We start from the raw sequence: 27569 nt of genomic DNA on the forward strand, positions 1-27569 counted from the left end.
ATAAACACTGTGATCAATTATTTTGTGCGTGATTACAACCCCCAGAGGGAGCGTCTGCGAAATTCGATTTTGCGTAGAAGACTTGTTTGCTACTTTTTCAGGTAATTCATTTCTCTGCTGAATAAAAGAGAGAGATCAGAATAAGGAGCAGTCTTTTAAGTATTTATCTAATGGTAGATATTATTGGAGTTTATAAGGCGAGAGAAGTAGGGATTAAATGATAAACTTGGGTTGCTGGCGGCCATTTTGTCATATAAGACCGTCCTGTGTACCTTCAGCGATTCGTATTTCGAATTTATACGTCTGACTTGAGATTGATAGTGCTGTTCGGTGTAGTAAGAAAATACTACCGTTTGCTTATATGCAGGCTTACCGCTTCGTATATTTTGCTTCAGGCTTTTGTGGGTATCATTCTTTGTTTTGCTTCTCCTATGATAAGTTGTAGTTTTGGTTACCCGTGTCATGGCAGTATGCGTATGGGAATTGAAGTTTGCTTGCCGAATGTTGCAGATACAACACAGTGTCTTGTCTGGATCACAGAAAAAATGAGTGGTAGTACACTGTCACCATGGGATTTCAGTGGTCTGGGAATGGGTTTTGGACTATATCGACCTCGACGGCCAAGTTACACATACGCCACTCAGCAACGACGGCAAAGAAGCGAAAGTTACCGCTATGCTACACATCGAGAAGCAGAGAGTGTGGATGCGGCACCACAGGAAGACTACATTGACAATGTGTTGAGCAAGATGCACTCAGATGGCCATGGTAAGGCAGCAGCTAGGGAACCGCATCATGAAAACTGCCTTGAAATGAACCACTTGTCAGATAAGCATTTACCAAGGGGAGGAGAAAGTAGCGGACATGATGCACTATGTGAAAGTCAGAACCATATTAATCAAAAATTTGCTGCACAACAAGGTCAGAGGTCATCAGTAGGGCATCCAGATTCTCTGGAAACAAATGAAATGGCAGTTACAGAGTTCAGAGTAGCCGTCCCAGGCAGTGAGCAGGGTAGCAGTGTGCCCTCAGTAGCAGTATGTGGTTTCAAGAAAAATTTGATTGTTCTGTGCATCAGTTTCATTCTTATCTTTTCATCTTTCCGAGGAGTTCAGAATCTCCAGTCCTCGCTCAATGCACAAGATCAGCTGGGTATTATCTCAATGAGCTGTTTACATGGGACGATGGTACTTACTTGCCTCCTTGCTCCATTCTGGACTAACATCTTCACAGCTAAATGGACGCTTGTGCTTGGCTCTCTCTGCTTTTTATTGTGGTTTGGTGCCAACTTTTACCCAGCGTTTTATACCTTGCTGCCAGCCTCCATGGTGGCAGGCTTTGGCCATGGTTTATTGTGGACAGCAGAGACTTCATACCTCATCAAGTTGGCTTTTGACTCAGCTCGCCTGACTAAGGATCATCTAGACCAAGAAATGTTTCGTTTCCATGCTGTTTTTCTAGCTTGTTTCCAGACGACTCACATTTGGGGAAATCTCATCTCATCATTTTTACTGGGCCAGAGATCTCAAGCAATCCAAGAAAAACTGCTTTTGAGCTTTCAGTTGTTGACCCCAACATCACAGAGGATACTTTTCCAGCACCAGTATCACAGTGTGGGGTGCTTTATCAATGTCGCTCTCAATATAACATTCCAGTATTTCCTTGGAAGACAGTATGGTAAGGTATTACTTTGATTTATTTTACACTCATAATTATATTTGTTGCACTCTCCATTGGACTTTCATCACAAAGTACAATTTATGAAGTTGTTTGTGGATATTTTTAACACACCAATTTCAGCTATCATAGTCATTGTGCGATTGAAATGCATTGTTAGGCAATTTTGCCATTATGCGAACATCGCAGAGTGTACCTTCAGCGATTGAAATGCATTGTTAGGCAATTTTGCCATTATGCGAACATCGCAGAGTGTACCTTCATACGCTGCACAGCAGAATGATGTTTTCCTCAGCAGTAGACAACATGTACATAAAATCTTGTTTGACCACTTCTTATATATAGTCCATGGTTGCTTACAACATCATTATAATAATCATGTGTACTTGTAACGCACAGCATCACGACCAAGATAGATCGCACTCTCTGCGCAGACCACTAGTGATAAATGAAAGATAACAGACAGTGGACGGTGAGGTACGTATAGGCACACTGAACAACATAAAGATGAAGTACAAGAGTAGAATGCAAAAGCAATAAAGGTATGAAAGGAGCTTTAGACAGTGTAAAATGTCATTACATGATGAGTAACATGACAGACAATGTTACAAGGGAGTTAAGAATAGGGTAAGAGAACATCAGGGAAGCTGATAACCTAGTGCTTAGTGCACTAGCCTCTAAGGCCCAAGGCATTCACGTGAGCATGTTTGATGCCTCTGATGCATAGAATGTCTTCTTCATTTAACCCTGTTTTCAAATGGCCAGTAGATCGTCCCCGACTAGCTAGAAGGTTGGGGAACAAAAAGCAGCAAGGGAGAGACGAGGCACTACTTCACAAAACAAAACAAGCTTTTCTAATACCTCATTCTCCAACAACCAAAAGAAAAGGAACTAATTCTCTATTAGGACTGTACAATAGCGATGTTAACTTTCATTGACTATTATTCATTTAGTATCCACGATCATATTTTCAGTAAGATTCCACTAATAAACTGCAAATAACTATTGTCTGGAAGAACCAGAACTTGTACTTAGAGCAACATTAGACATTACACAGATGGTAAGTAATGATGACATGGCATTAACATGGCCCAGACCATACGAAAAAAAAAGATTCACTTTTCAATTTAAATTTTCCATGGAACTTGCAATAGTATGTGTTTAGTGTCTTGATGAAACAGATTGTGTATTATAACAGGATAAACAGGTAAGAAAAATTTATGCTGTGCATGATGGATGCAAATACACAAACTTGCATTCTAGAAGTTTTGTTGCATGATCATTTGGTGCCCCACGAAAGAAGTCTTTTTATGTTTATGTGAAAACCCGCATCAGTTTTCTTGATACGATATCTGGATGTGATCATAGGGAACACTAGGTTTGTATATGAAGTCCCTATAACCAACATTATCTAATATATAGCCTAACATTTAAAAAACAGCCAAAAGCTTTGGTCTGTGTATATTTATAAATCATTTTTACTGGCCCAGTATGAATGGACACATGTAAATTACTGGTGCCTTTTCTCCTTCTTTTGTAAACATATATTTACAGGAAGTGTTTGGACCAAGTAACAGTAATGCTTAGATTCTTGCAAGATTATCTGAAGATTTCCAGTTATATGAGGGTTTATGTAAATTTGAGTAGTTTAGGGGGGTATTTGGTACTAATATAACACTTTAAGTTTTAAACCAAACTGCTAAAGAAGGGTAGCAGAAGTGGGTTTTGTGGTATTACTATAATTTAAAGGCTTTGTGTTTGGTATGTACTTTATTTCTCATCCAATGCATGATTTGTTTTATTGTTGGTTCATTTATTTTTTTCAGAGTATTTTCATTCAGTGTTTTTGTAACTTGTATGAAATGTGAGTGCTAGGATGAAATTAGAATTTGTTTGAATTTTTTGGGGGACAGGAGTTAAGGATTTCAACAATAGCATAACTGGTTGATGATGGATGTCTTTTTCTATATTTCAGTTTTGTGGTCTTGATGCCACTGGAAACCTGCGACGAATAAAAATGTGTGACTGTTCTTGTGATGGTGACATGCACCTGGATGTCTCCATGATTGCTGTTTCCCACACCCCCATCAGTGTATTTTGTTCTGTTATTGTGGCCTTCATGTGTTTGTTGTGGCACAACATCAGAAAGGTTAGTTCTTGTTAATTCAAGTGTGTTTATTTTATTTTTATCATTTCACATTTATGAATGAGCGACAGTTTATTATGCATTTATTGGTACATCTTGTTTTTGTTTTCCTGTAAAATTTTACCCTTGAAGGCATGTTTGTTTTGGTTTTTTCAGTTTTTAACTGTTTCAGTTGTTCCCTTTTGTGCCATGCTTCTTGTCTTAACCATTGTGACAGTCCACCCTCCACCTGCCGAGTTGTTCGACTATTTCAGTCTTTTAAAATCAATATCCATTGAAAACAATATTACTAATAATTACAGGGCTTCTGCTAAGGCTAAATTCTTTGGGGTCCCAGGAACCCCTTCTTCAGATTTTTAAGGGGTCCCTGTTCTTCACCCAAATTTGAATGGGACCCCATTGACGAAAATTGAAGGGGTCCTCCGAACTTTTAATGCGTACTCTACGCAATTTTTTGCGTAAGCAGAAGCCCTGAATTATACAAATTATATTTTCCTTGTCCTCAGTCAACTTAGTTGTAGCTTAGGCATTAAGCACACCTTCTACTATTATAAACTATATCATAAAACTGTTGTTGGTGTGATTAGCTAACCTGAAATTAAGTTCATAGTTGCTAGAAACTTAAGAAAACATAAGGTTGTTTGTGATGTAAGTGTACTTTATAATATTTATATTTTTTTCAAAAAGGCTTGTAGGTTGACGTAAGTTTAAACTTCTGGCATCACTGAAGGCTGTAGCCAATGTCAGATCTTTGATGAGATGCTGTCCAGTAATGCTGCGTTTGTAATATAGCAGGAAAGAGGTCTTGACATTATTCAAAGCACAACTGCAATGTTCAAAGGCTTATATGTCATGAATGGAACTAAGTTTATGCACAAATTTGGGAAATAGTATCATTTAATGATCACACTTATACAAAAATTATTTTGCATTCAGGTTAGACTTTCAAATCTCTGTTTAAAGTTCTGCTTTGATTTGCAAAACAAGAAAGATCTTGAATATAACAAAAAGTATGGAAAAACTATATTCAAGGAAGCATTGTGAACAGACACCTTGCGTATGCAAAAAATTGTATCGACATGTCATCCATTAAATTCATGCTGGACATGAGTTGATGAGTTATGATGAATCTGGAGAATTCTACTGGTCAAAGTAGGTCAGTTGTCTTTCAGCATGTAATGTCTGTTCTGTGGCAGTCTCAAAAGAGTGTCATTTAATTTTAATGGCCTCTAGTTGTTGATGTCTAGGGTGAACCAGTAAGACACAAATGTAGTCCTCTGTTGTTCTGTCTTTTCAAAGCTGCATTGGTTTATATGATATTGATGTTAGAATTAATCCCTGTAGACATGTAATAACCTATGTATGAGGTGTTAGAACTAATTTCTGTACAGATGTAATAACACTACTTCAAATTGATAGGGAGGTTAACTTGCGAGTGAACAGTGTCGTGTTACAATGTTAGAATATACAGAAATTTAAGAGAACCCTAATAATATAGATGGGTATTTTGAGAAATATGATATTTTTAATGGGAAATCATATCTTGTTTGTTTTTTTCTCCTGCAAAAATTTCAAAATAAGTATGAAAGTCTGTGTGTTTCTAAAAAAATTGACCTAGCTGAAGCTAGTTGTTCAGCTTAAAGGACTTCTGTGAGGTTTAGTTATTAATATTGGGTATAGGTAGAAATTGACATTTGTAGTCTCGCTGACTTGCAATACAAAGTTTAAAAGTTGCTTTCATAGCAATGGCTCTTTATCACCAGGTGTCAGAATAATTTTATTTTATTAATCTACTACAGTGTTCTGACCCATTTTCTGTCAAACATTTAATATAAGCATCACACTAACCTCTGTTTCATCAGTCATAGTCTCTACTGTAACCTTCACTGACAGCTTGCTGACGACTCATTATTATTATTTCAAGATGGTATAAAGCATGATTTACCTTGTTGCATGCTGTATTCCTAGATAAGATGGCTCTGAGTGTTTTACCTGTATGTGCATGTTGTCGTTGGAGCATGAACGCGATGGTACTGGTGGTATGCAAGTGCCCATGCACAAGTACTCAGTGCCGGTTTTGCTGCCCAGATCGTGCTGACCTGTGGCCAGTTCTGTGGAAGTTGATGTGTGCATACCTGTTGCTGGCCTTCCTGGGCTTCTGTCTGGTGCTGCTCCTCCTTGACCATATTGGTGCTCGTGCAGATCCGGATAGCAGTGGATTACAGGTTGGTTCAGCCTCATTTTCAGTTTGTAATGTTTGTTGGAGATAAATGTTGCAGGGCTTCTGCTAAGGCTAAATTCTTTGGGGTCCCAGGGACCCCTTCAAATTTTTAAGGGGTCCCTGTTCTTCGCCCAAATTTGAAGGGGACCCCATTGACGAAAATTGAAGGGGTCCTCCGAACTTTTAATGCGTACTGTACGCAATTTGTTGCGTAAGCAGAAGCCCTGATGTTGGTTTCTTTGAGGATCTTGTAAAAAGCACCCAATGTCTTTGTTTTTCCCACCTTACATTGAAAACAAAAGTATCTGTGGCCAAAAGGTTGTAGTTATATATAATTGATTGTCTTACTTGGGGAAGAATAATTTGTCAGGAGGTGCCTTCCTACATAAACAAGGAAGCAGCCACTACCCTTGCTAAAGTGTGATCCCATCACACCTTTGGCCCACTGGTGATAATTCCTTCCCATTCAGTGGATTGTGACACTTGAATAGGTGTGCAAGCTGATTAGTCTTACTATCCGCTTTTGTCAAGGATAGTTTTTTCTTAATTAGTGTCTGGCACATGGTTGTGAAGCTTTATTCCTCTGGCCCAAATTGTGGTGTGGGACAAGACAGGAAAGTAGGGAAGGGAGAGGGGGGAGAAGGACGGGAAAATAAATGAGAAATTCTAACCTTGTAAATACATCATGAGTACAGAAGTGTGTTTTTGTGGTTGAATTGGTATTGTCACTATTTAAGTAACTGTTGCTGTAATTAGCTTTTTCTGTGCTGTGTGGTGTGGCCTATAGAAAGCTAGCAGGGCTTATAGCATCATTAAAGTGTTTATATTGGTGGTAGTTTGGAGTTACACGCTCTCTTGTAAACATTATTTTATTATGCTTTTATGTTCAAAGAATGCTGCCTAGCATAAGAAAAGTTCAGGTTATTAGGTTATACCAGCAAAGCTTTTGTGGGTGCAGTGAGTGTAGAGCAGTGATGCCCAACCTTTTTCGGCCTGCGGGCCATATCCATTTCGGACAGCCGTGTCGCGGGCCATATCCATTTCGGACAGCCGTGTCGCGGGCCACTTCACCGCAAAAATAAAAAAAATAAAAAAAAATAAAGAGCAGATACCATTTTTTATTAGAAACAAGTTGTACTTACCATTAATTATGTAGTAATTAGTGGGATATTTGAAGTTGTTTTCCCGAAACCAACTTCTGAATGTCCGGCTGCATCGTAGAGACACCAAGTCGGAGCACTGAATCGAAATGTTCGTCCATCGAAAAAAAAGATTGAGAGACGCCACTACGTGGGGATAAATACTTCTTCTTCCCTTTTTTCGGGTTTTTTTTTTGTTTTGTTTTGTTTTTTTATTTATTACTAACATGCCGATTTCCTGCACTGTGGGCAGAAGTCTTGCGGGCCGGATGGCACCGCGTCGCGGGCTGGATATGGCCCGCAGGCCGTAGGTTTGGCATCCCTGGTGTAGAGGGTCTAATTTTTCCTACTGTGATGAGCTTTGTTTGTAACAAGCAAAGGTTTAGTTTGATCAGTCTGTGGAATTCTAAGATGATACAGTAGGTAGGATTGTCAGTTGTGTGCATGAAAGATTCAGTGTGACATTGTGTGTAGAAAAGATTTAGAATGTTATATCTGGGATATGGTGTAACCTGGAACAATGTGTATGGTGTAATGTGTGGTAACTTTGGTGCACAGATGATGAAGCAGCATGTGCTACAGCTGGTCCAGCACAGGACTTACCGTCTCCTAATCCCCTTGCTTATCTTCAGCGGACTACAGCAAGGCTTCATGTACACAGACTACAATCTGGTAGGCAGACATTTGGCAAAACAGAAAATTTGTATGTGTCTCACCCTGCTGTTGCTTTTGAAGGGGTCCTCCTGAACTTTTAATGCCCTAACAGAAGAATATGAATTAACTCTCTAATGGACAGGAAATTTTTATAGCGTTAACCACAAATATTGTTTTGCCATTCATTTCAGGAGGAAAATGCACGCACCGTTAAAAAATGCAATACCTGTTTTATTAAAGCACAAAAATTGTGTACTACAAATTATATGCATTCCTACACATAAATTAAATCATTGGCCATCCACCCACCTAATTCTGTTCCCATCACATTTGAATTTTTTTTTAAGCAGGTTTATGACAATGCTAGTTTTGTTATTTCAACTTCAAAAATGATTGCTATATTGTAATAAAAAATTATTGTATTTATTGTTCAGATCTCTTTTAAAATATAAACAAAAATTTTAACAAGTTTTGTTGAAAAACAGTATTTGCAAGATAAAAGTGAGATGCCTTGACAAAGAAGTATAGTTTTAGTCTTGTCAAGAGTAATTTGGGCTTGGCTCAGTTATTATTTTGGCTGTTTATGGAGTGATGATTTTGTTTCAGTACTATGTGACATGTAGCCTTGGGGTGGACTACATTGGGTATTGCATGATCACATTGGGAGCATCCAATGTGGTTGGAGCTATGGTGGTAGCACTGGTGTCACATCGACTGCCTCGCGAGGTGGTGCTGGGGTTTGGTGTCATTATGCACATTGCACTCATGATAGGCTTTCTCATCTGGATCCCTGACAAACGTCCCATGCTTTTCTTCGTGCTTGCAGCAGCCTGGGGTGTTTGTGATTCTGTTTGGCAAACACAGTGTAACAGTATGTAAACTATTGTCAGACCCTTTTTCTGCACTACAGTAGTTATTATATTTTTCTTATAACAATGCTCAGTAGTGTGTTTTCAAATGCTCGGTGCTTATTTGTCTTCAGTTTTTTTCTTCCATTTCCATCAATATAATTTATTAATTTTAGAACAGAGGAGGTGCCAGTAAAAGCTCATAGTGTGTGGTTGCCCTTTAAATGACAAATACATTGAAAGAAAAAGATGGATCAAAGAATAACAGCACAAGATTTAGAGTGCTAAAACTGATGAAAGACTAATATGAAGCAGAAAGCATTTAGAGCTAGAAGACAATTAAATCTGAGTTAGTTAATGAAATACTAAGAAAATATTGGTTCCAAATATCAGTCCAGGATGGCTGAAGAGTAGCAAGTCTGTATCTTAAAGAATTTGAGAAAGTAATTTGATTTTATGAACAACTTGACATATTATTTTAAAGTGGCCATTTTAATAAAAGTGTAAAAGTGTTCGACTGACTCTCTTTAGGGACTATATAAATGAGAGAAGTTATTAAATGTCTATTAAGTAAATTTATGGTGACAGAATACTCTAGAAAAAATGTTATGGTTGTAAAGTTTTTTTAATAACATTTTGTGACGAAATAATCAAGTATAAAATATCTGAATTTTTTTTTTTTTTAAGTAGTTACAATGAAAATTACAAAAGAAAAATTTTTAGTGACTATTCTGTCATAAAATGTTTCAAAAATCTTCAAAACAATTTTTTTTCCTCTAGAGTGTACCGTCACCTTAAATTTAATTAATCCAGTAGCCAAGAATGCAAAACTTGATCAGTATGATTACCATATAATAGAAAGCTGGAACTTTACTGTCAGGCATTCTTATTTTTTTAAATCAGAAATTTATGTTGTTTTATGGCAAGTTGTTCCTGTCATATTTTTGTAATAAATTTTAATTCTTATTGTGGGCACAAGTCTTTCATTTAGTCTTCATCTGTGATAGGGTTCATTTTGCCAAGACTAAAGGTGTTAAAATATGTGATAAATAATCAGGCTAAACTTTATTTTAACATGGAGTATTAGTTTGTACTTTTTTTTTTTTTTTGTCTGCAGCTTTGCTTTGCCTGACATGCACAGAGGCTCCGGAGGTTGCCTTTGCTAATTCACGGATGTTGCAGAGTCTGGGCCTTACGCTGGCCTTTAGCATGGGGACCTATATGTGTGTGGCTGGCAAGCTGTACCTACTTATGACTGTTCTTGTTCTATCCATCATGTTCTATGTACTGGCTGAGTACCGCCTGCGTCACAACGATGATGATGTTTTTGAAGATCCTTGATGGTGCATTAAGTTTGCATGAATCTTTGTGACTTTGATGGAAGTGCTAGGGGCAAATATTGTTTGGTTTTTGATTGACAGATATGATGGTGATTTTGACAAGTTTGCAGATTGGAAGTACTGCTTGTAATGCAGTTTTATATACACCCACATACACACATTTAGATAATCTTGTTTGAAGTTGGGGAGTGGGGGGAGGGTATTTTTTTTCTATTTAAGGGAGCTGATTTCATTAGTTCTTGCAAGTAAAGAGAGTTGCTTTGGGAGCAACTGTGGTAAGCCATTTGTTTTCCAAATTATTGTTAAAAATTATGACAGTATGATCGGAGCTTGATGTTGTCAGCGATAATCATGAGTGTTGTCTGTGCATGTCTGCTCACCCTGAACCCAGGAGCATTGTGATGATGTGAGGTACTCGTATGTTTGGTCAGTTGTTAACACTTTTTACACTGAATCTTTGCACCTCGATTAGTAGGTAATGTTGTTATGGTAATGTAGAGAATTTCAGGTGTCACATTTTCTGAAGCAGCATTTAAAACGCCATGAAGTCATGGATTAAAGGTTTTTTAATTGTTAACACAGAACATTTTCTGTTTAATGCCAAGTCATGGTGCACAGTTTTTGCTTAATAGATTAAGTGGATACCATGGAAATGGAATAGTTGGCAGCGGATTTTATTTCTTATTCTGCTCATATCTATGTACTAGTTGATTCATCATACCATCGTGTTGAACTAAAGACCACTTTGGATATTTATATATACTCTTAACTACTAACAGTTAATAGTCCTCTCATTTTTGCTTTGTATATAGTTTATTTTTTATCTATTGCTACTATAGTCTGTTGTATAGTTCTGACTTCAGCATTTACTTGGGGATATTGATGTGGTTTTGGTCAATCTTCATGTTTAAAAGTTTTTCTAAAAAGTAAATAAATTTCCTGCATGTTTGGAAACCAATCTTCAAAATAACTTTTTTCCCCCTTTTATTTAAGGTTTGGGGGCAGGGGAAGGAATCGCCTTAAAGGGTGACAACTATTTCCCATGGCATGCTGTCTCAAACATATGCATGTGTACACACGCACACACACATTCTGTTTCCACCTGTCTTTACAGAGGTATGATGGGTATGAATAATCTAAGATCATAACAGGTGTGTTTTGTAAGTTTCAGAGTGGTTTGTGCCTTTCTTCATCAGGTGAACACCTCCATGTTTGCAAATCTTTGCTTAATACATTGTATTTGAGGAAGTGCATATCTTTTGAGGATGGCATGAAAGCCGCCTCAATAATAGTATTTTCAACTTTAAAGGAATGTTTCCTTCAGCTTGTGTTTAAGCAAAGAAGTTGGTTTGATGTACTGGGAACTGTTTCAGTTGCCAGTGCTGAATGTATCTCTTGGATTTGTTAGAAATGAAATTTGTCCTTATTTGGTTGGATGTGAATGTTAAAGTCCACATCACAATGGTTAGTGTGCAAGCAGTAGGCTGCTGATTTCTCGTGTTTAAGATCTTTGGCATGGGCCATACTTTTAAAGTCAGCAGGCTTCCATGGTCAGTGAATAAACAGCAAAACTAGCTACACATGCAGCTGGTTCATGGGCTTCTAGTGAGAAAACTATTCATGCTGCAAACATGATCACTGGCATGCTGTTTGCAGTTGCATTTTGGTCTTCATAGTTGATTTTAGAGACTGGCATGGAGTCAACTTTTTTCTTGTCCCAGCATGTCTGATAGCATCATTGCTTTGGATTATGCAGAGCCAGGCATGTGCCTATTTCAGATGATGTAGGACTGCAAGATGTTGCCAGATTTTCCACCATGTTTCACCCTCCCTCATTTTCCACTTTTGTTATGAGTCCCCTCATGGTATCCATGTAGTAACGACATATAGAATGTCCCTAACAAGCATCTGCCCAAATTGGGCTTCAAGTCTGGGCTTATCTGCAAGGGGTATATGGTATATAAAATTTGAAATTGACATTTTCATGTATAGGACGTTAAAGTAAATGTCATGCAGCCCAGCTCTGTATCCGGAGACAGGAAAACTATGTACTATATAGCCTTCACTTAATGCTTGAGTAATTATCACGTAGAGTCAAGGTTAGAGATCAATGGCTTTTTACATAGCTTTAAGTGGTGTTTGAACTTTGCTGCTGTCTCATTATCTCCAGTCACTTATCTTGCTACAACTGCAAATTACACATTTAATTTTACACTTACTGTCAGTACTTCATCTACATATGGTAATGTTTGGAAATGATAATGTGCAATGTGTTGTACAGCATGGTGGTCTGGCATACAAGAAATGGCTTGTGTCTTTGGTGAAATTTCTTAATGCATATCATGCATGTAATATGCTGAAACCAACATGTTGAATTAAATAGTTCTGTTTCACCAAAGTAAATTTGTTCGGGTTTTGTATTGAGCATCCTTTCTCCTTTTATTTTTATTACTCTCTTTTCACCTTCTAGATTTTCTGCAGTAATTAGTAAGTCAGATAAAAACTGAAGTTACCATGCTTAAGCAACTTTTTGAAAATGCCACATCAAACACTTTACTGAGTTGCTGGCATGGTGTCATACAACAAGCAAACCACTTATAATTCCACTAATTAGAGAATATACTGCATGCAGATAAAAACATACAAAGTCATCTTTTGTACTATTTAATATATTTTTTGCTGTTTTTCGAATTGCAGAAATTGACATGTTTTTAAGGGTAACCTTAAATGGAGCATTTAAATCTCAAATGACGATTTGACCGTCAGCTTTTAAACAAAACCAGAATTTCAATCAAAAATAGCATGGATAATATTAGCTCTGTCACCCATCCACACAGAATAGCCAGTCACTGTTCATGAATCTCAGTAGCCAATTCCAGCCACACATCAAAACTGAAGGTCAGCATGAGGTTGACACTTTAAAATTCAAATCAAACCAAGTATTGTTAGTGGCATGGCTTCTGTGTGATGGAATCAATTATCACAGCAGGAAAAACAGAATGGTTGTTTACATTAAGGGAAATATTAAAATCAATGGCATAAAGCGTCAATCATTCTATTGCCTCAAGTGTATCACTCATCTAAATGCATGAACCTGCTCTCACGCATAAAACAAGAAGCTATAAACAATATTTTTCTTTAGAAACCAAGTTTCACACCAAAACTTAAAAAAAAAGAGTCCCTTAGCTTTAAATGATGGGTCCAACAGCTCTAAAGGTCTTCATGCTTGCCAAACCACCCCTACCATCCTAGATTGAGAATTTTTACAAGATGTTTTTTTTGGCGAAGCTGGAAATGTAGATAATGAGTAGCATTATCCTTCTTTCTACTGTCCAAGCAGGCACATGTTGATGGCATGCATATTCACACCCAGCCACAGGCATCTCACACACACACACTACTTTAGCACCCACGTCATCCTATCTCCAGATCCTCAAGCTCTTTCACAAGGGCATCTTCTGTTTTGAGCTTCTCCATCTGTATCAACAGAAATGCCAATAACAAGATGACAGCAAAATCTCAACAAGAAGCTTCATGAATCCAAAGTCTGTCAGTTAACACTGAAATGCACATTTTTCCCACACTTAAAGCAGTTGTTTTTAATGCATAGAAAGATCATTTTTAATACATGACTATGCTTAATAAGCATATGATTTCATCTCTTCCTATGGCCATATCACTGATAACATTATACATCTATTCAATTCTGTAATAATACCAACATTTTTCTTTAATATTCCAAGGTTAGTAATTCATGAATGTAAAGAGGGTTAGCTGCTTTAGTTTTAGAAGTTGAGATAAAAATAAATTATCATCATACTTTGGTAAGCCTTGAACTCTTGTCCTACAACTTTAAAATTGCAGGAAAGTGTAAGAGGACAGAAAAAGTGAATATTCATTTTTTTTTTTTAACTTGCCTGGTTCACCTCTAGCTGCTTGCCAGCTGCCAACTGTTCCTTGAGTTTTTCTATCTGCTGGAGTTTCTGTGCACACAAGTGGATAATGTACTGTTAACCTGAACACATTAACTAAGTAGAGAGAGCTGGGTTTTAGTGTAAATTGTGTGTGCAGGTCTGTTCAGAACTTAATTTTTTTTAAAAAGTGCTGGACAGGCATCAATTTTTTTTTCTCACTTATGACATGCATGCATTTCATGCAATGCAAGTACACATCCGAACAGATACTGACAGAGGAATAGGAAAGAGATGAGACTTTGGAAAATGCTGCTGCAAAATGCATAAAGTGCCAGTGTGTCGTAGGACAGAAGCCAGTGAATACTCATTATCTCCCCTAAAGATCAGCCAGTGTTGGGAGATGGGGATGACCACTGATCTTATATATAACTTAAGTCATAGGTCCATGTGGAACCGGCAGTACGTAAACTTTAGCAGAACCTGTAACAATTATTGCACCCAATGTAAGCCCTTACTTTTTGGCTCCTCATGTAGTTTCATGAGCTTGGGGAAGGAGGGGTGTGACAATGGACAATGGAAACCCAACTGGTCACCTGCTTGTCATGGACTGGCTAGTTAGCAATTGTCACGAGTGAACTAAATGGTTGAAGTAGATGTATTGGTAACTCTGCCTGGAAACCCTCAAGGTAACCTGCCTGTCCTAAGCCTGGATGCAAGAGGAGGGTTTGGCATGGGGCTAGCAACCCCACCCTGTAAAGCAACGCCTGCTACAGAAACCACTGGGGGCGATTAGGAACAGAAGGAAGAAGACAGAAGATCAATGGTTTGCAAATAAAACAGTCTGCTGAGCAAGTTACTCAGGTGATGCCATGTACCCTGGCTAGTTGGTCCTAAAGGACTTTTGCAGACGTACAGCACTTCTTAGCTTGCTAAACTTTTGATGATGGGTAAAGAAAAACATTTCAGCCGGCTCATAGAAAATATACATGTTGTTCAGTAACAGTACTATTTAATGAATTATTCTCCATTACCTTTCTGATATTTCTAATTTTCTTATCAACTTCAGGGTTGCCAGTGGTAGGCGTGGGATTGCTGGCATCAGAGGGTGCATGGTGAGTCATGTCAGGTATTGCTTGATCTTTAGCTTCGCCCTGTTTTTCAAAACCAGAAACTGTGTCAAGACACTGCTGTAAACTGCTAAATAAACTGAATAACAACAACGAACATGTAACAAATTATTTGAATCTTCCTGATAAAATGCCCTGCAAATACTTCAAATTCAGAATATTAACCCATCAGATAAACTCTGAAGTGTCCATTTACACTCCTTTCTTCCCCCAAGTCTGAACAAAGAGTTGCAATGAAATTATTCAAGGTGTTCAACACCTATTAGGTGATTTGGAACGAAGTCAAGGCCAATCCCTCTCTCCAAGCACCAGGTAATTTTTCAAATTCAATCAGCTGCAAAGAGTGCCTTTATTAATGGATGCATATGATTAGGGTGTGGTTGACAGCAAGGTAACAGGTGTTCCATGAACACAAAAACTGCAGTGATCAGATAAAAAGCTGGCCACTAATAACTGTCTTTAAACTGTGCTCTGCTGAAGGCTGTGGGTATATCTGAGGTAGCCATATATACAGTTGTTACAGCCTCTGAAAGATGGAAAAATATCCTTACCTCCTGGCTGGACTTGGCTTTGCGGGCTTCGCGTTTCTTTTTGTTTTTGCTGACTGCTTTGTCTACATTGCAAGAAAAGACCAAAGAGTTAGGGCACCATACAGATCTCTTAAAAAAAAACAAAAAAAAAAACATGACGAGCAGCAAAACAGTAACTATTAGTATAATGTCAAGAAGAGGTGAGACTCTTTTGGTGGCGTACGTTTCACTAAAGAACTTTTATCTGAATGAACATTTTGTTAAGCAACTGCTAACTTGGTAGACAGTTCGCTGATTGATCAACTGCTTGAAATTGCTGCCACATCCTCTCTTACCCTCATCCAATGTCTTTATCACACACTAAGGAAATGTTTTTGTTGGGTAAACTGTCCATTCAGCACATTATTTTGATGACATCCATCAACGAAAAGTCATGATTTGGAGGACATGAGGATCTGCCTTCAGTTGGAAGTTGTCTAAGTTGTCCAAGCAGTAGGTCAAGCATAATTTCCTAAGCAAGAAGATTTTTCACTGTTGCATTTCATACCAGCCAAAATGCTAAAGACATTCTCATTGTATTTAATGTTTACATACAACCATTTTAATTACTGATCTGTTCAGAAGCATGCACATAACTCTTTCTCCTGTGCCCTCACAGGTAAGCGCACAAACCTCACCTGTGCCCATTATGGTGGCCTGTGGCTGTTTAGGGTTTGATGCTGGTTCATACTGGTGTAGCTGTAAAGGCTTGTAGTCACTTCCTCTTGCTTGTGGAGGTCTGTAGGCCTCAGTCTTCTCTAAATGTAGGACAGACAGTTGAAAATTACATTTAAGAAGTACCACAGGGAAAAACAGATTTTTAAAAAGCATTTTTTGGAAGCTTTTTACAAAGGAGGCCTGATATAAATTAATAAAGCATATAAATGTCTATCTCATCTAGATTAGCTTTCCACCAAATTGTCAAAATAAAAAAAATAAAAACTCATACACATCACACTTATTCTCAAACCCATCAATGACAGTATGACACATGTGAAACATTGTTTTGAGAATATTTGTGTTGCCAAAATAAAAAATATAATGACATAATCTTATTGTGCTGTGGAGGATGGATTAGGCAGTACATGAACTTTGCACACACGATGGCACTTGATGATCTGTGGTCACTTATGTGCTGGGCTAAAACTTACTACCAAACTGATTTTAAATCCTGGCTGCCAAGAATACATCTGGGAGGACAGAAAGACAAGATAGCGTTAAAATGAGACCATCAGGTTAACCGTAGCAGCTGACAAATCCACTTACGGGCTTCTGGCATAGCAAGACCTGGTTCTGCTGGCTTGTAGCGAACTGGCTTCTCAGAAAAAGCGGCAGGCCGCCAGGTGGCTTCCCAGAGCTCGTTGCCTGAGGCTACTGGCTCCGTAGCCAGCAGACTACCAGTGTAGTGCCAGAGTTTGTACCTGGTAAGTGCATTACTTTTTTATCAAGCATGATGAACTGCACAACTTGTACCATTCAGCTATGACAAGCTTTCATTTAAACAGCTCTAACAAATTTTAAAGTTGAAACATCTTTAACCAAAGCAATAAAAGATTTACAGGCAAAAACAATAAATTGTGGTATTGGAGAAAATGACAAACTCAAATTATCAAAACTTATAAGTAAAAAGATTAGCAGCTGCCAAATGTACTAAATGTACTAAGACTTTCTCAACAGTTTAAAATCTATGCAGTTGACATCAGTGATTAAACATAAACTGCAGCAGTTTCCTTACCCGTTATTCACACGAAGTCGTGGGGCAGTGGTGGCTGTAAGAATGTGTTCTCCATCTGGAGACCACAAGAAGCTGGTCGTGTCTGCCGCCTTGAACTGGGAAATCTGTTTATGCTGTTTGACATCCCAGAACTCTACATGACCAGCAAGGTTGCCAAACCCACTTAGGCATAATAGTGGCCATGCTAAGGATTTTCACTTTGCAAAAGGCACATATCTAGTAACATACAGATGGGCCGTGACAGCGTATACCAACACCCTACTTCCTGTCCCCTTAGAACCCTGCAATTTTAGAATCAACCAAAACTTCAATTTTTGGTCTACAAATCGCTGAATTAAAAAATTTTCTCCAATCTTTAAACACGCAGACGCAGAATTATTACTACTAGAAATGTGCTCATCTTTAATCTTTCTGTATTACAGTCTTTACTGGACTATAAAACCAATTAGAAAAGATGCTGCCATAGTATTTTAGTGCACACCACAGCCCCTACAGTTGTGTAGTTATGCTTTTCCTTTTAAAAAGTACAGAACTCTACAGCATGTCTGGTGCTCAAAGCATGAAAACTAAACTATGTGGATTGCTCCATTCTTTAGTTATCACTGCCTGTTGGTGGTAAAACAAGCTATGTTCTACTTTCTTTTAACAGCACTTCTTCTGCCAGTTTCTCTAAGTTTCTTCCTCTTCATCCCAAACTGAACCCTTTCTTCTGTCTTACCAGTTCATGTTATGTACTCCGATCAACAAAACAATAACTTCTGGTCACTGACATTAACTATGGTGTATAAAAGCAGTGAAACTCCCCTCCATTTTAAATCTGTTACTGAGTCTTTTAGGCATGCATTAAAAACACATTTCTTTCTATGAGCACTTCTCCTAGTCTACCTACTGCTACTAACCCATCCCCAACGAACTGAAAAGGTTAGGGGATGACTTTTATCTTTTTATCACAATAAACATCTCAGAAGTGGCACAAGGTACTTCATTGAATAATTAAGTCAAAATGATTATAGTAGGTAGTGATCACAGTGCATAATTTGTCTCTTACACAAACATTTAAGGATATTGTTTCCATGTGGATTGTAGAAACAGTGGTTTCGTGGCCCAGTGCCAAAGTCAAAGATAGGTTCACATTTCAGATTAAAAAGAGTTGCTTTGGATGGCATATCTGATATTACATAAGGACATAATCATGGGCATGATTTGAAAATGTCATCACTATGATAAAATATTCTTTAATATAGATGCAAGCATTTGACGGCATAATCAACAAAACACTGCATGTGTCCTAGGGCTTCATTTATGGAGCAAGGGTAAGTTGTTATCCATGACCAAAATGAGAAACTCAATGAAAAACTTTCAGGCCCTGTAGATATTGCTTTAAGCTACATTACTCCAGGGCATTTTGCTACTAAATTATAACTACTGTCTCAGAGGTAAAGGAATAACTGCCAATTCTGGATGCCACTTTGTTAACTACAGAGATAAGATATTTAGTCTTTGCTTCATGAATATGAGCTCCGAAGAAGGAAAAAAAAAAAACAACAAAACAAGCCCAATGGGGAGATTTTAAATGAACCTTTCATGTGCAGGTACAAGTAAGACAAGGATACAGCCATAGACAACGCAGAACTCCGTATTCAGCGGACTCCACATCACACTGTAGACAGGTCCATTCTTTGCTAAACAACATACATTAGAAAATGAAGTCACTTCAAAAAAGTAGCAGCAGTTGCCTAGTTGTGGACACAGCAACACACAAAAGAGCCCGAAATTTGGTGTTTTCAAACTGCTTTTTTGTACACCATACCTCTGTTTTGTTGTAAGAAAAATATGTGAAATGTCATATTTTGTATTTTATTTTTGGGTCTTATTGTTCTGTGTGCTGAAGATAGAACAAATACCTCTCCTTGATACTCACTTGCTTTCTGACTGTAGACATTTTTGACAAAATGAAAACAGTAGTTTTGCTAACACCTGGTCAGCAGTGGTGGTGAGGTGATTCTGGATTACCTGAAGCATGACCTTGGTAGGGTGGCCGATTAAGCTTTTGGTTCTGTAGTTGTAGCAGTTTGATGTTTCCATTTTATGGAAGGGGTATGATCAGTGACTGCATTCTTTCATCAAACCATTTTTTTTTTCGTAATCCTAGATTCTTTCGACATGAAGCGTTAAGTACATTCCCAGTTTCTTCTTCTCCTTGATTGAACATCTCAGCTGGGATGTTATTTCTCAAAACATTTTTCACCACAGAAGACATTTACTTCACTGTGCATTTGTTGCCACCAGGCAAGGTGTACTGTCAGGAATATTGTGTCACCTCTTGGTTCTTACAAAAGCATCAATTTTTTTTTATAAAACTAACAAAGCTCTCTCTTTCCCACATACATACTTTGACATCTACTCACCAAGAGGCACAAGACAGCTCTCCCCTGCACCTACACCTATATAATGTAGACCTTGCTCTCCGTAGTAAGAGCTATCAGAACTCTCTGTGGATGTTAAGATCACCAGCCCTGTACCTTTGGGAGAAAAAAGAAACCCAAACATTTGCAACCTTATAAAATTTAAGTTAGTCAACACAACTTCTTACTCAAAACTGTATCTGAAGATTTTAGCTGTATTATTAGGTCTTTCCATCAAATTCAATCAGCTTCTCTGAAAATGCGGTTTCTTCATATGAGGAATGTACAAATGACTAGAACAATTGCATTCCTAATCATCAGATTATTTATATTGTAATCATAATATAAATGTTGGAAAATCATCATATAATATGATCTTTAAATAAAGCAAGACTGAACTTTACCAGCTTTGTTCCAGTACATGTGTACACGATCTGCTTTGTAGAAACTCTTGTTGGCAATAGCTGCAGTTTGTCCTCCAAAATTTGGATACTGATATACACGTACAAAAGATGGCTGACCCTGCATTGAAATTTAATTATAAAGCAACTTAAAACAAAAGCTAAACACAGAGAAAAAAAAAAAAGGTTGTGGCATTTCTTGATGGACAAACAATTTATGTGGCAACATATATTTATGAGATTTTCCTAGAGGGCATAGCTTATCTTAACAACGTGCTAATTTTAAAACAAATATTTTAGACTCTTACCAAACATTTCACAAGTACCTATTATATTTTCTTGCAAAAAGAATCAATGTAATATAATCATAATAATGAAGAATCACAACCAGAGAATTTCAATATGAAGACCTGTTGTTTATTTATGTGGTATATGTGGCTGCCCTTGGTTAAAGAGCATTTTTAAAACATGTATGTGTTGTGAATTTTAAGAAATATAGTTTTCCTTTTCTTGTAGTAAAATCAAATGAAAGATTGTAACTGTATGGGACAGAGAATTCACAAATTGGAAAGTAGGTCAAAATTTAGAAAAAATTATTTACACAATATATGCAAACATAAAGTCCAAACAAAAATATATTTTATTAGAATATACATTAGAATTTCAATATTACTGTTTTCTTTTGAGTTCAAATCTATATTAAATTGAGTAACCGGCAACCGACTTTAACATGGCGCTTGATCAACTGAACGTTTGCCTACTTTCAAACATAACAAAATACCTAATTGGTTGACTCCCAGCTGTTAAATAGGAAGTAATCCATAGTGGAACAATTCCTAAAGGTTCCAGTAATTGCTTCCCTTATGAATTCGTTCATTTACACACAGAGCGATGTGTTTTAGGATGCTACCCCTACTTTTGAGTGCATAGTAACTGGCGTTACGACCTGTCTAGAAAGACACTGAGAGCAGGTAATAGCGGCATTGCAACCCACCTTGAAAAAGTTAAAGACCAACCTGAATGATTTGCATTTTTTGTGCCTATCAGTAGATATAGACTATATAAACCTAACCTGTAAATTTCAGCCTTCAACCGATCCATTTTTAAAATGGAGTATCACAGATAGTGGTCTTTATTATAGGTTAATATATAAAAATTTTCAAAAACACTGGTTGGAATTTCATTTGCGGGCATTTGCCACCACTTCTTGAATAGCTAACAAGCGCGGATATTTGTGACGTCCGCTAAGTGTTAAAATTAGTTAAAATCATTTTCTAAGCAATAAGAAAGTTTTCAACACTAAAATCTTAAATTTGGAAAAAACAACAAAACAACAACTTCAAATGCCTCTCACTCAACTACAAATGAAGAACATTTAGAAGTCATACCTTTGCACCAGCAACGTACACACTGACCATGTAAGGTGCTGTCCCTTCCGCCATACAGAAACCAGTTACTTTCTGCAGGTGCAGCTTATTTGCCAGTATTTCTAATTGAAGAAAATAAGATGCTCACATAACTAGGTCTTGTACCCAGCACTTCAGCAAAGAATACAGACATAAGCTAAGTCCTAGTTAAGAAACCACAGACTACAGAACAAGGTAGCAAGGCGGTGCATAGCAGTAAAAAGCAATACACAACAGTCAAACAATCCTGTAATACAAAGCAACAGGCACATTTACTTTCTCACAAAATACACATAAATACCAAGCACAAATTATTACAGCATCTTTTATAGACATGTGGCCATACTGTTCATTCCTACTGTTGTTGTATAAATAAAGATAAAATAAGAATAGCAAATGAAATTAAATTCAGAAAAAGTATTAGCACGCACATAGTCATAACCTCAAAAGAAAAATAATGGAACAGTAAAATTGCCCTTCTAATATATCCCAATCTCTCGGTCAATGTTAACATAATTTTTTTTTAAAAAAAGCCAAATGATTAAACATACCAAAATTGTTTTTTTCATAGAAATGAAGCTCGTTGTTTATACAAACAGCACAGACCTCATCATCCCCACTCCACTTGGGTTCCCTGAACAAAATATAACATGAGTTATTCATATGAATAAAAATACACTCTGCAGTCACTGCTCTGAATGTAGTGCATTCAATAAATATTTAAAACTTAAGCTGAAAATAAAGTTGACAAGCAAGAACTACACAACAAATTATCTAGGATTGATGACGCGCTGTGGCTAGAAATATTGCTCAGTAAAACAAAACCAAGATCTGAGAGAATGCCATCATAATCTTAATCAAATCATAATCACAAGTAGACCATAGAACCTTTTGGGGCAAAGTGGTGATGGCAACAGTAACACAGTACAGCAATTATGTAATTAATGCAATTAGGAAAGGGATTAAAAAGTAATCTTATGGAAAAGTATGTTTATCTTGTGTCTACATGCTTGGTTGAAGAAATAGCATTTAAAAGAAACATTTAAAGCCAAATATGCTGGGCGAAGCAAAAGAAGAAATCCAACAAACCAGTTGTATGACTTCTTGAAGGTATAGCTCTTGACTATGGCCCCCGTCTGCACATTCCAAAATAGCAAGTTGGGCTCCCCACCACCACGGTCAGGTGCTGTACATGAAGTGATAACAGGTGGGTGTGTGTGAGTCTGTTACCATGCAAATGTTCAGATATCATCCCGTAATGTCAAACCTGTCCCACAACACTGTGAAGACCAACCACTAAAAAATGATGCTTATTTTAACAGCTAAAGAATTGAGGTAAAAATTACACTGTTTCCAGCATGCACAGCTATCAAATTGGTTTAGGGTACCTTCATGACACAAATTCTTTAACCAACAAAAGTCATGGCATGCATATTTATTTTTTCTATCATGAATGGTGACTCGTGTATACCAATGTACTTCCCACAAGAATTTCTTTCACACACAAAACAACAATGTGCCACACAAAACAACACAACAAATGTGCATGTTCAAACAGTCATACTAACCTTGTGTTTAGCAGCTCTCTCATATTACAATATTTACAATGAAAAAATTTACCAAAATAGGGACCGAGTGTAACAAGCGTGTTTCCACGAGGAGAGAGCATCAAGTTTGTGACCTTGGGCTGATTCAGCTGATGGCATACAGTCAGCTTCTCAGCATCCATGATAAAGACACTATCAACAACAAACAATAAATCATCTATCCATCACTAGTTGTTCTTCGACCACTCTTTCTATATATATATATACACACACACGATCTTGTATAACATCTCAACACTAACAACAAATTTGGTTCACAGTCATTTTCAGTGCACAAACATATATCTATATGACATCCAAAAGTAAATATTTGTTTACAATGAGGGTATTTCATCAGTTATTCTGTGCATGCACAGCACATGCTCGTTGGTGGTTAAAGCAGAAGTTGGGGTAAGCCATTCAGCTGCCTTTTACCGAGACACATGAGCTTAGAGAGGGTGGAAAAGACCACTGCTGTATTATAAATTGTCACAACAGTAAATTTTAAAAAGGAATAAAGTTATTATGATCTGCTTTCCAGATAGTAAATGTGTCAGAACTCGAGAGACAAAAATTATGGTTATGTTGTATGTGGTATGAAGAGAGAGCTTCGTGCTGACAGAAGACTTTGCAGTATATGCAGCCGAAATTTTGTATTGGGATTTTTTTTTTTTAAACATAAATGACCTGTGCTTAATAAGCTAGATCTCAACATTACATTGTGGGCATAAAAGGAAGAGCACACAAGTGTAACTGCGACAAGCAAAACAAGTGCCTACAGCGTCTGCTTGAACTTCTTTGCCACATTTGGAGAAAACTATGTAAAAGATACATGCTGAAACATCAGGCATTGATTCCAAAATAACAGTGGAAGGAAAAAAGACATATATTAATAAATGTATTAATAATAAACATACACTAAGCTGTTAAACAATTAATTATTATTAAATTTGGCTTACAGTTGTGCTGATTAATAAATATTCTGCTCATGTTACTGTGCATCTTTGGTTGACATTAGTGAAAATGATGCTCCACACCTGTCTAGTTCTCCTCACTCGGGAAGAATGTGTTAATAGTAGCAGCTGTAAATGTTTTTTCTGCCAGCACACAGCTAATGGTGAAGAATCAGATCAGGCAGAAAGTGCTGCACTTTTCACGCATTAAGGAGACTAAGTCACGCTTTGCTTTCATCGGTTTGCTTTGTTTCTTCTACTCAATACCTAAAATTACTACTTCAGCAAGTGAAAGTTGCTAAGAACTTCTCTTTAATTTAAATGGTTCTTTCTCCATGTTAATGAAGCTGAACTCGTGAAGCACATGTAAGATGTGCCTACAGTGAAAGAACGCTACAAACCAAAACACACATATAGGCTCATCCCGACTTCCAACTAGCGCTCCACAATAAGAAAGCTGTTAAAAGATGATTGGATGTTTCCATAGGTAACCAATCTTGATGAAATACCCTCATTCTGCACTGATGCTCACCATTCAATATTGGCCCATGCAAAAAAGCGTCCATCAGAAGAGAATGCCATAGCTTTGCATGTCTTGCTCTCATCACTGAAAGATCAAATTAAGGAGACAATTTAGCTTATCAATATCACATGTTTATAAAATCCTGGTTAGTTTTTTTTCCCTTTAATTTAAAAGTTACATCCATAATGATAACTTTTCACTGGTCACACTGGTGGATAGCCAGATGGTCACTGGGCTCTCTTCTAAGTGGCCAGTGTTAGTCACTATATGGGAAATGATCCATGTTGTAAGTTCTAACTTGGCATATGCAGTTTCATCCACTAACCAGAAATATCTTAGTATTTCTCTCCCCACCCCCACAACAGTTTCCAGTTCAAGATGTTTGGCTCTAAATTGATCAACCTTTGCTTTTGGGTCGAGCTACAAAACAGTTGTGTGCATTTACTTTCTACAGTTCTTTTCACACAGTTCTTTTCACAACTGTCCTTATAATTGGTCTTTAAAAAATGTGGATGGTGAGACAATTATGGTTCACATTTATCATAAGGCAGTCCCAGCATATTTTCAGCACTGAACAACTGAGTTTGCTGCGATCCTTAATGTTTCTCCAGTCTTTGAATTTTTAGACTGTCGTTTTATATACTAGTCCAACTCCTAAACACAGCTAAGAAAAATGTACATTTATGTGGATTCTATTTTATAATTAAAATATTATATTTTACTATATGGTGCATACTTTCACAATCCCTTCACAAAGACATGATAACGAATTCATAAATCTTGTTGTATCCTTAGCTCTGATAATATCGATAAAAAAAAAAAAATACAACAGGTCTTTGATATTATAACACACTACAAAGTATACATATATACGTTTTTCTTTTTGACACTTACCAGACATGAACTGATACAGGGTCATGGTTAGGAGGTCCTCTGAAGATCTTCACACCCTCAGAACCCCTGACTATATATGAAGCATATATCAGCTTGATCAGTACCAAAAAATCTAGTACTATTGTCATGCAATAATTATATTTTTATTACATGCAATGTAAGTTATGAAGGGTTCTCAATAATGTACTCCAGAGTAAATATTTAACAGGACCCAACACTAAATCATCAGAATAAGTCACTAGGTGCTTTAACATTTTCGCTTTTCATATATTCATTGGGTTTGGAGGTGTTTTTACTCTAAGCCAGCAACTAAGGCTTTATCACTGAAAGGCAGCCAGCCCTATAAAACTAGCTGATGCCACATGCAGAGGAAAAAACCAAAGATGACAGCTGAACCCCGGGCAGCCAAACCCTCACTGCATTGGTGATCAGCGCTAACCGCTGTGCCACAGGACCACCCGTATATTCAATGGATTTCTCCTCACTGAGTTTAGTACCATGTTAAAGGTGATCATTTGTCCCCATTTTCCGGGGACAGTTCCCTTTTTCGGACGTATGTAGTTTATGCTACTCCAGTTCCTCTCCCCCTACACACTCCAGGCCCATGTTCCTGGATTGGCTAAAAAAAAATTGTCATCTTATACTAGTATATGCAGTTGATATGGTTACATTACTGGCCACAATCAAGTTTACCGCAAAACAAAGTTAGGACAATCACTTTAGATATCGGCAGGGTATATTGCTTTAGATATTGCTAATATTATGGTGTTGCTGCAAATGAATAATATTATATATCGTTTTGCAGTTTTTGAGTTTCATACCACCAGCTTATCAGTTCTAATTATTCAGCATTCTTCTCTCCGCATCACTAAAACTGCATATAATACCCATAACCTTCATATACATAACCTATCCTCAATGTTTTCCGGTTTGGTTGGATGAGTGCTGCTCACGTAAACAAACCTCGAAAAAAAAACATGGAAAAGTTTTTTTTGTTCATTTACCAGATGGTGTGACCAAAAAAGTTCATTTATTTTAAAAACTATGGCCAGGGTAAGAAAACTAACCGTTTTAATAACTGTTAAGCTAAAATATTTAGAAAAGTGCAATAATACTTATTGTTATCATATGATACGCACGTGCAAAGGAGGCAGCCATGTTGTCGGCTTCTATGGATCTCGTCATATCTCGCAGCGCTACGTCACTGATATTACTAAAATATAGTCCACACCTGCAATTGTATTAAAATACCAGAAAAAAATAATTTTATATAGAAATAAATAATAATAATTTCATCCAATGTTTCGTGACTTCAGTTGCTCCATAGTTTCTCTTCTGTATTTTTTCTGATTTTAATGCGTGCCAGTTTAGCGCATGAATATTCCGAGTTTATATTTTTTGGCGAGTTGAGAACCCGAGTCGTGGCAAGACGGGAACGGAGAGCAAAATCACTAATTCGTTGCCGCAGAAGTTGTGATCGAACTGAAGATGCCGAGCAAACAGAGAATGAGGATTGCGAATGAAAAGCATTCGAAGAATATTAATACAAGAGGAAACGTTCCAAAGACATTGGTATGTGTTAAATTGGTGATAGTTACGTGTCACGATTGGGTTGACAGAAGGGTTCATCGTTGTTTTGCCAGATGGTAATCTCGTCTGCTGTAACTGTGGATTGTGCCAATAATTTTCTTGTCTTTTTCAGAAACCATCGGAAGAAAAATATCCAGTTGGACCAGCATTGTTGGCGCTGTTTGTTTTTGTCGTTTGTGGTTCAGGTTTGTAACTTTTTTTTTTAAATACACAACTTTGCCAACTTGTTGCAGATATAAGCAACTAGAACAAAAAGGGATAAAAGTCAGTCGTAATACACCGAATTCTCCAGATAGAGAAGAAATACGATTTAGATGAAGCACTAATCGCGAAAATGTTGATTTCCAACAATAATTGTTGTGAAACGGAGGGCGTGGCGTGGCGCGCTCTTCCATGCCGGAGGTTGAAATCTGAATTCACAGCAAGGCATGATTTGGGGAA

The 27569-nt window shown here is 37.3% G+C and overlaps 2 protein-coding genes across 4 annotated transcripts; one reads left to right on the plus strand and one right to left on the minus strand.

Moving 5' to 3' along the window:
- Positions 1-3: 3 nt before the first annotated feature.
- Positions 4-12423, plus strand: LOC112555702 (protein unc-93 homolog A-like). Of its 2 annotated transcripts, none has more exons than XM_025224197.1 (6): positions 4-101; positions 511-1677; positions 5912-6048; positions 7742-7855; positions 8444-8708; positions 9803-12423. In XM_025224197.1, exons 2-6 carry the CDS (start codon positions 546-548, stop codon positions 10024-10026), a joined length of 1872 nt encoding a protein of 623 aa, XP_025079982.1. In that variant the 5' UTR covers positions 4-101; positions 511-545; the 3' UTR covers positions 10027-12423. The 2 variants fall into 2 exon arrangements, with proteins under 2 accessions (XP_025079982.1, XP_025079981.1); XM_025224196.1 differs by lacking the exon at positions 4-101 and adding an exon at positions 234-401.
- A 253-nt stretch (positions 12424-12676) lies between these two features.
- LOC112555704 (eukaryotic translation initiation factor 2A-like) lies at positions 12677-26756 on the minus strand. 2 transcript variants are annotated; one of them, XM_025224199.1, is made up of 18 exons: positions 26678-26756; positions 25539-25608; positions 24654-24728; positions 23203-23321; positions 22672-22768; positions 22134-22216; positions 21565-21665; positions 20180-20297; positions 19779-19892; positions 18984-19052; positions 18437-18538; positions 17371-17545; positions 16902-17056; positions 16274-16393; positions 15618-15679; positions 14971-15090; positions 13943-14008; positions 12677-13502 (listed from the first exon to the last, which is right to left on the minus strand). In XM_025224199.1, the coding sequence occupies exons 1-18, from the start codon at positions 26721-26723 to the stop codon at positions 13440-13442; spliced, it is 1755 nt and encodes a 584-aa protein (XP_025079984.1). In that variant the 5' UTR covers positions 26724-26756; the 3' UTR covers positions 12677-13439. The 2 variants fall into 2 exon arrangements, with proteins under 2 accessions (XP_025079984.1, XP_025079985.1); XM_025224200.1 differs by lacking the exons at positions 24654-24728; positions 25539-25608; positions 26678-26756 and adding an exon at positions 24128-24552.
- Between the last annotated feature and the right edge of the window lie 813 nt (positions 26757-27569).

Source organism: Pomacea canaliculata, linkage group LG14 (genome assembly GCF_003073045.1).
Source record: "Pomacea canaliculata isolate SZHN2017 linkage group LG14, ASM307304v1, whole genome shotgun sequence".
In the NCBI taxonomy this organism is placed as follows: Eukaryota; Metazoa; Mollusca; class Gastropoda; order Architaenioglossa; family Ampullariidae; genus Pomacea; species Pomacea canaliculata.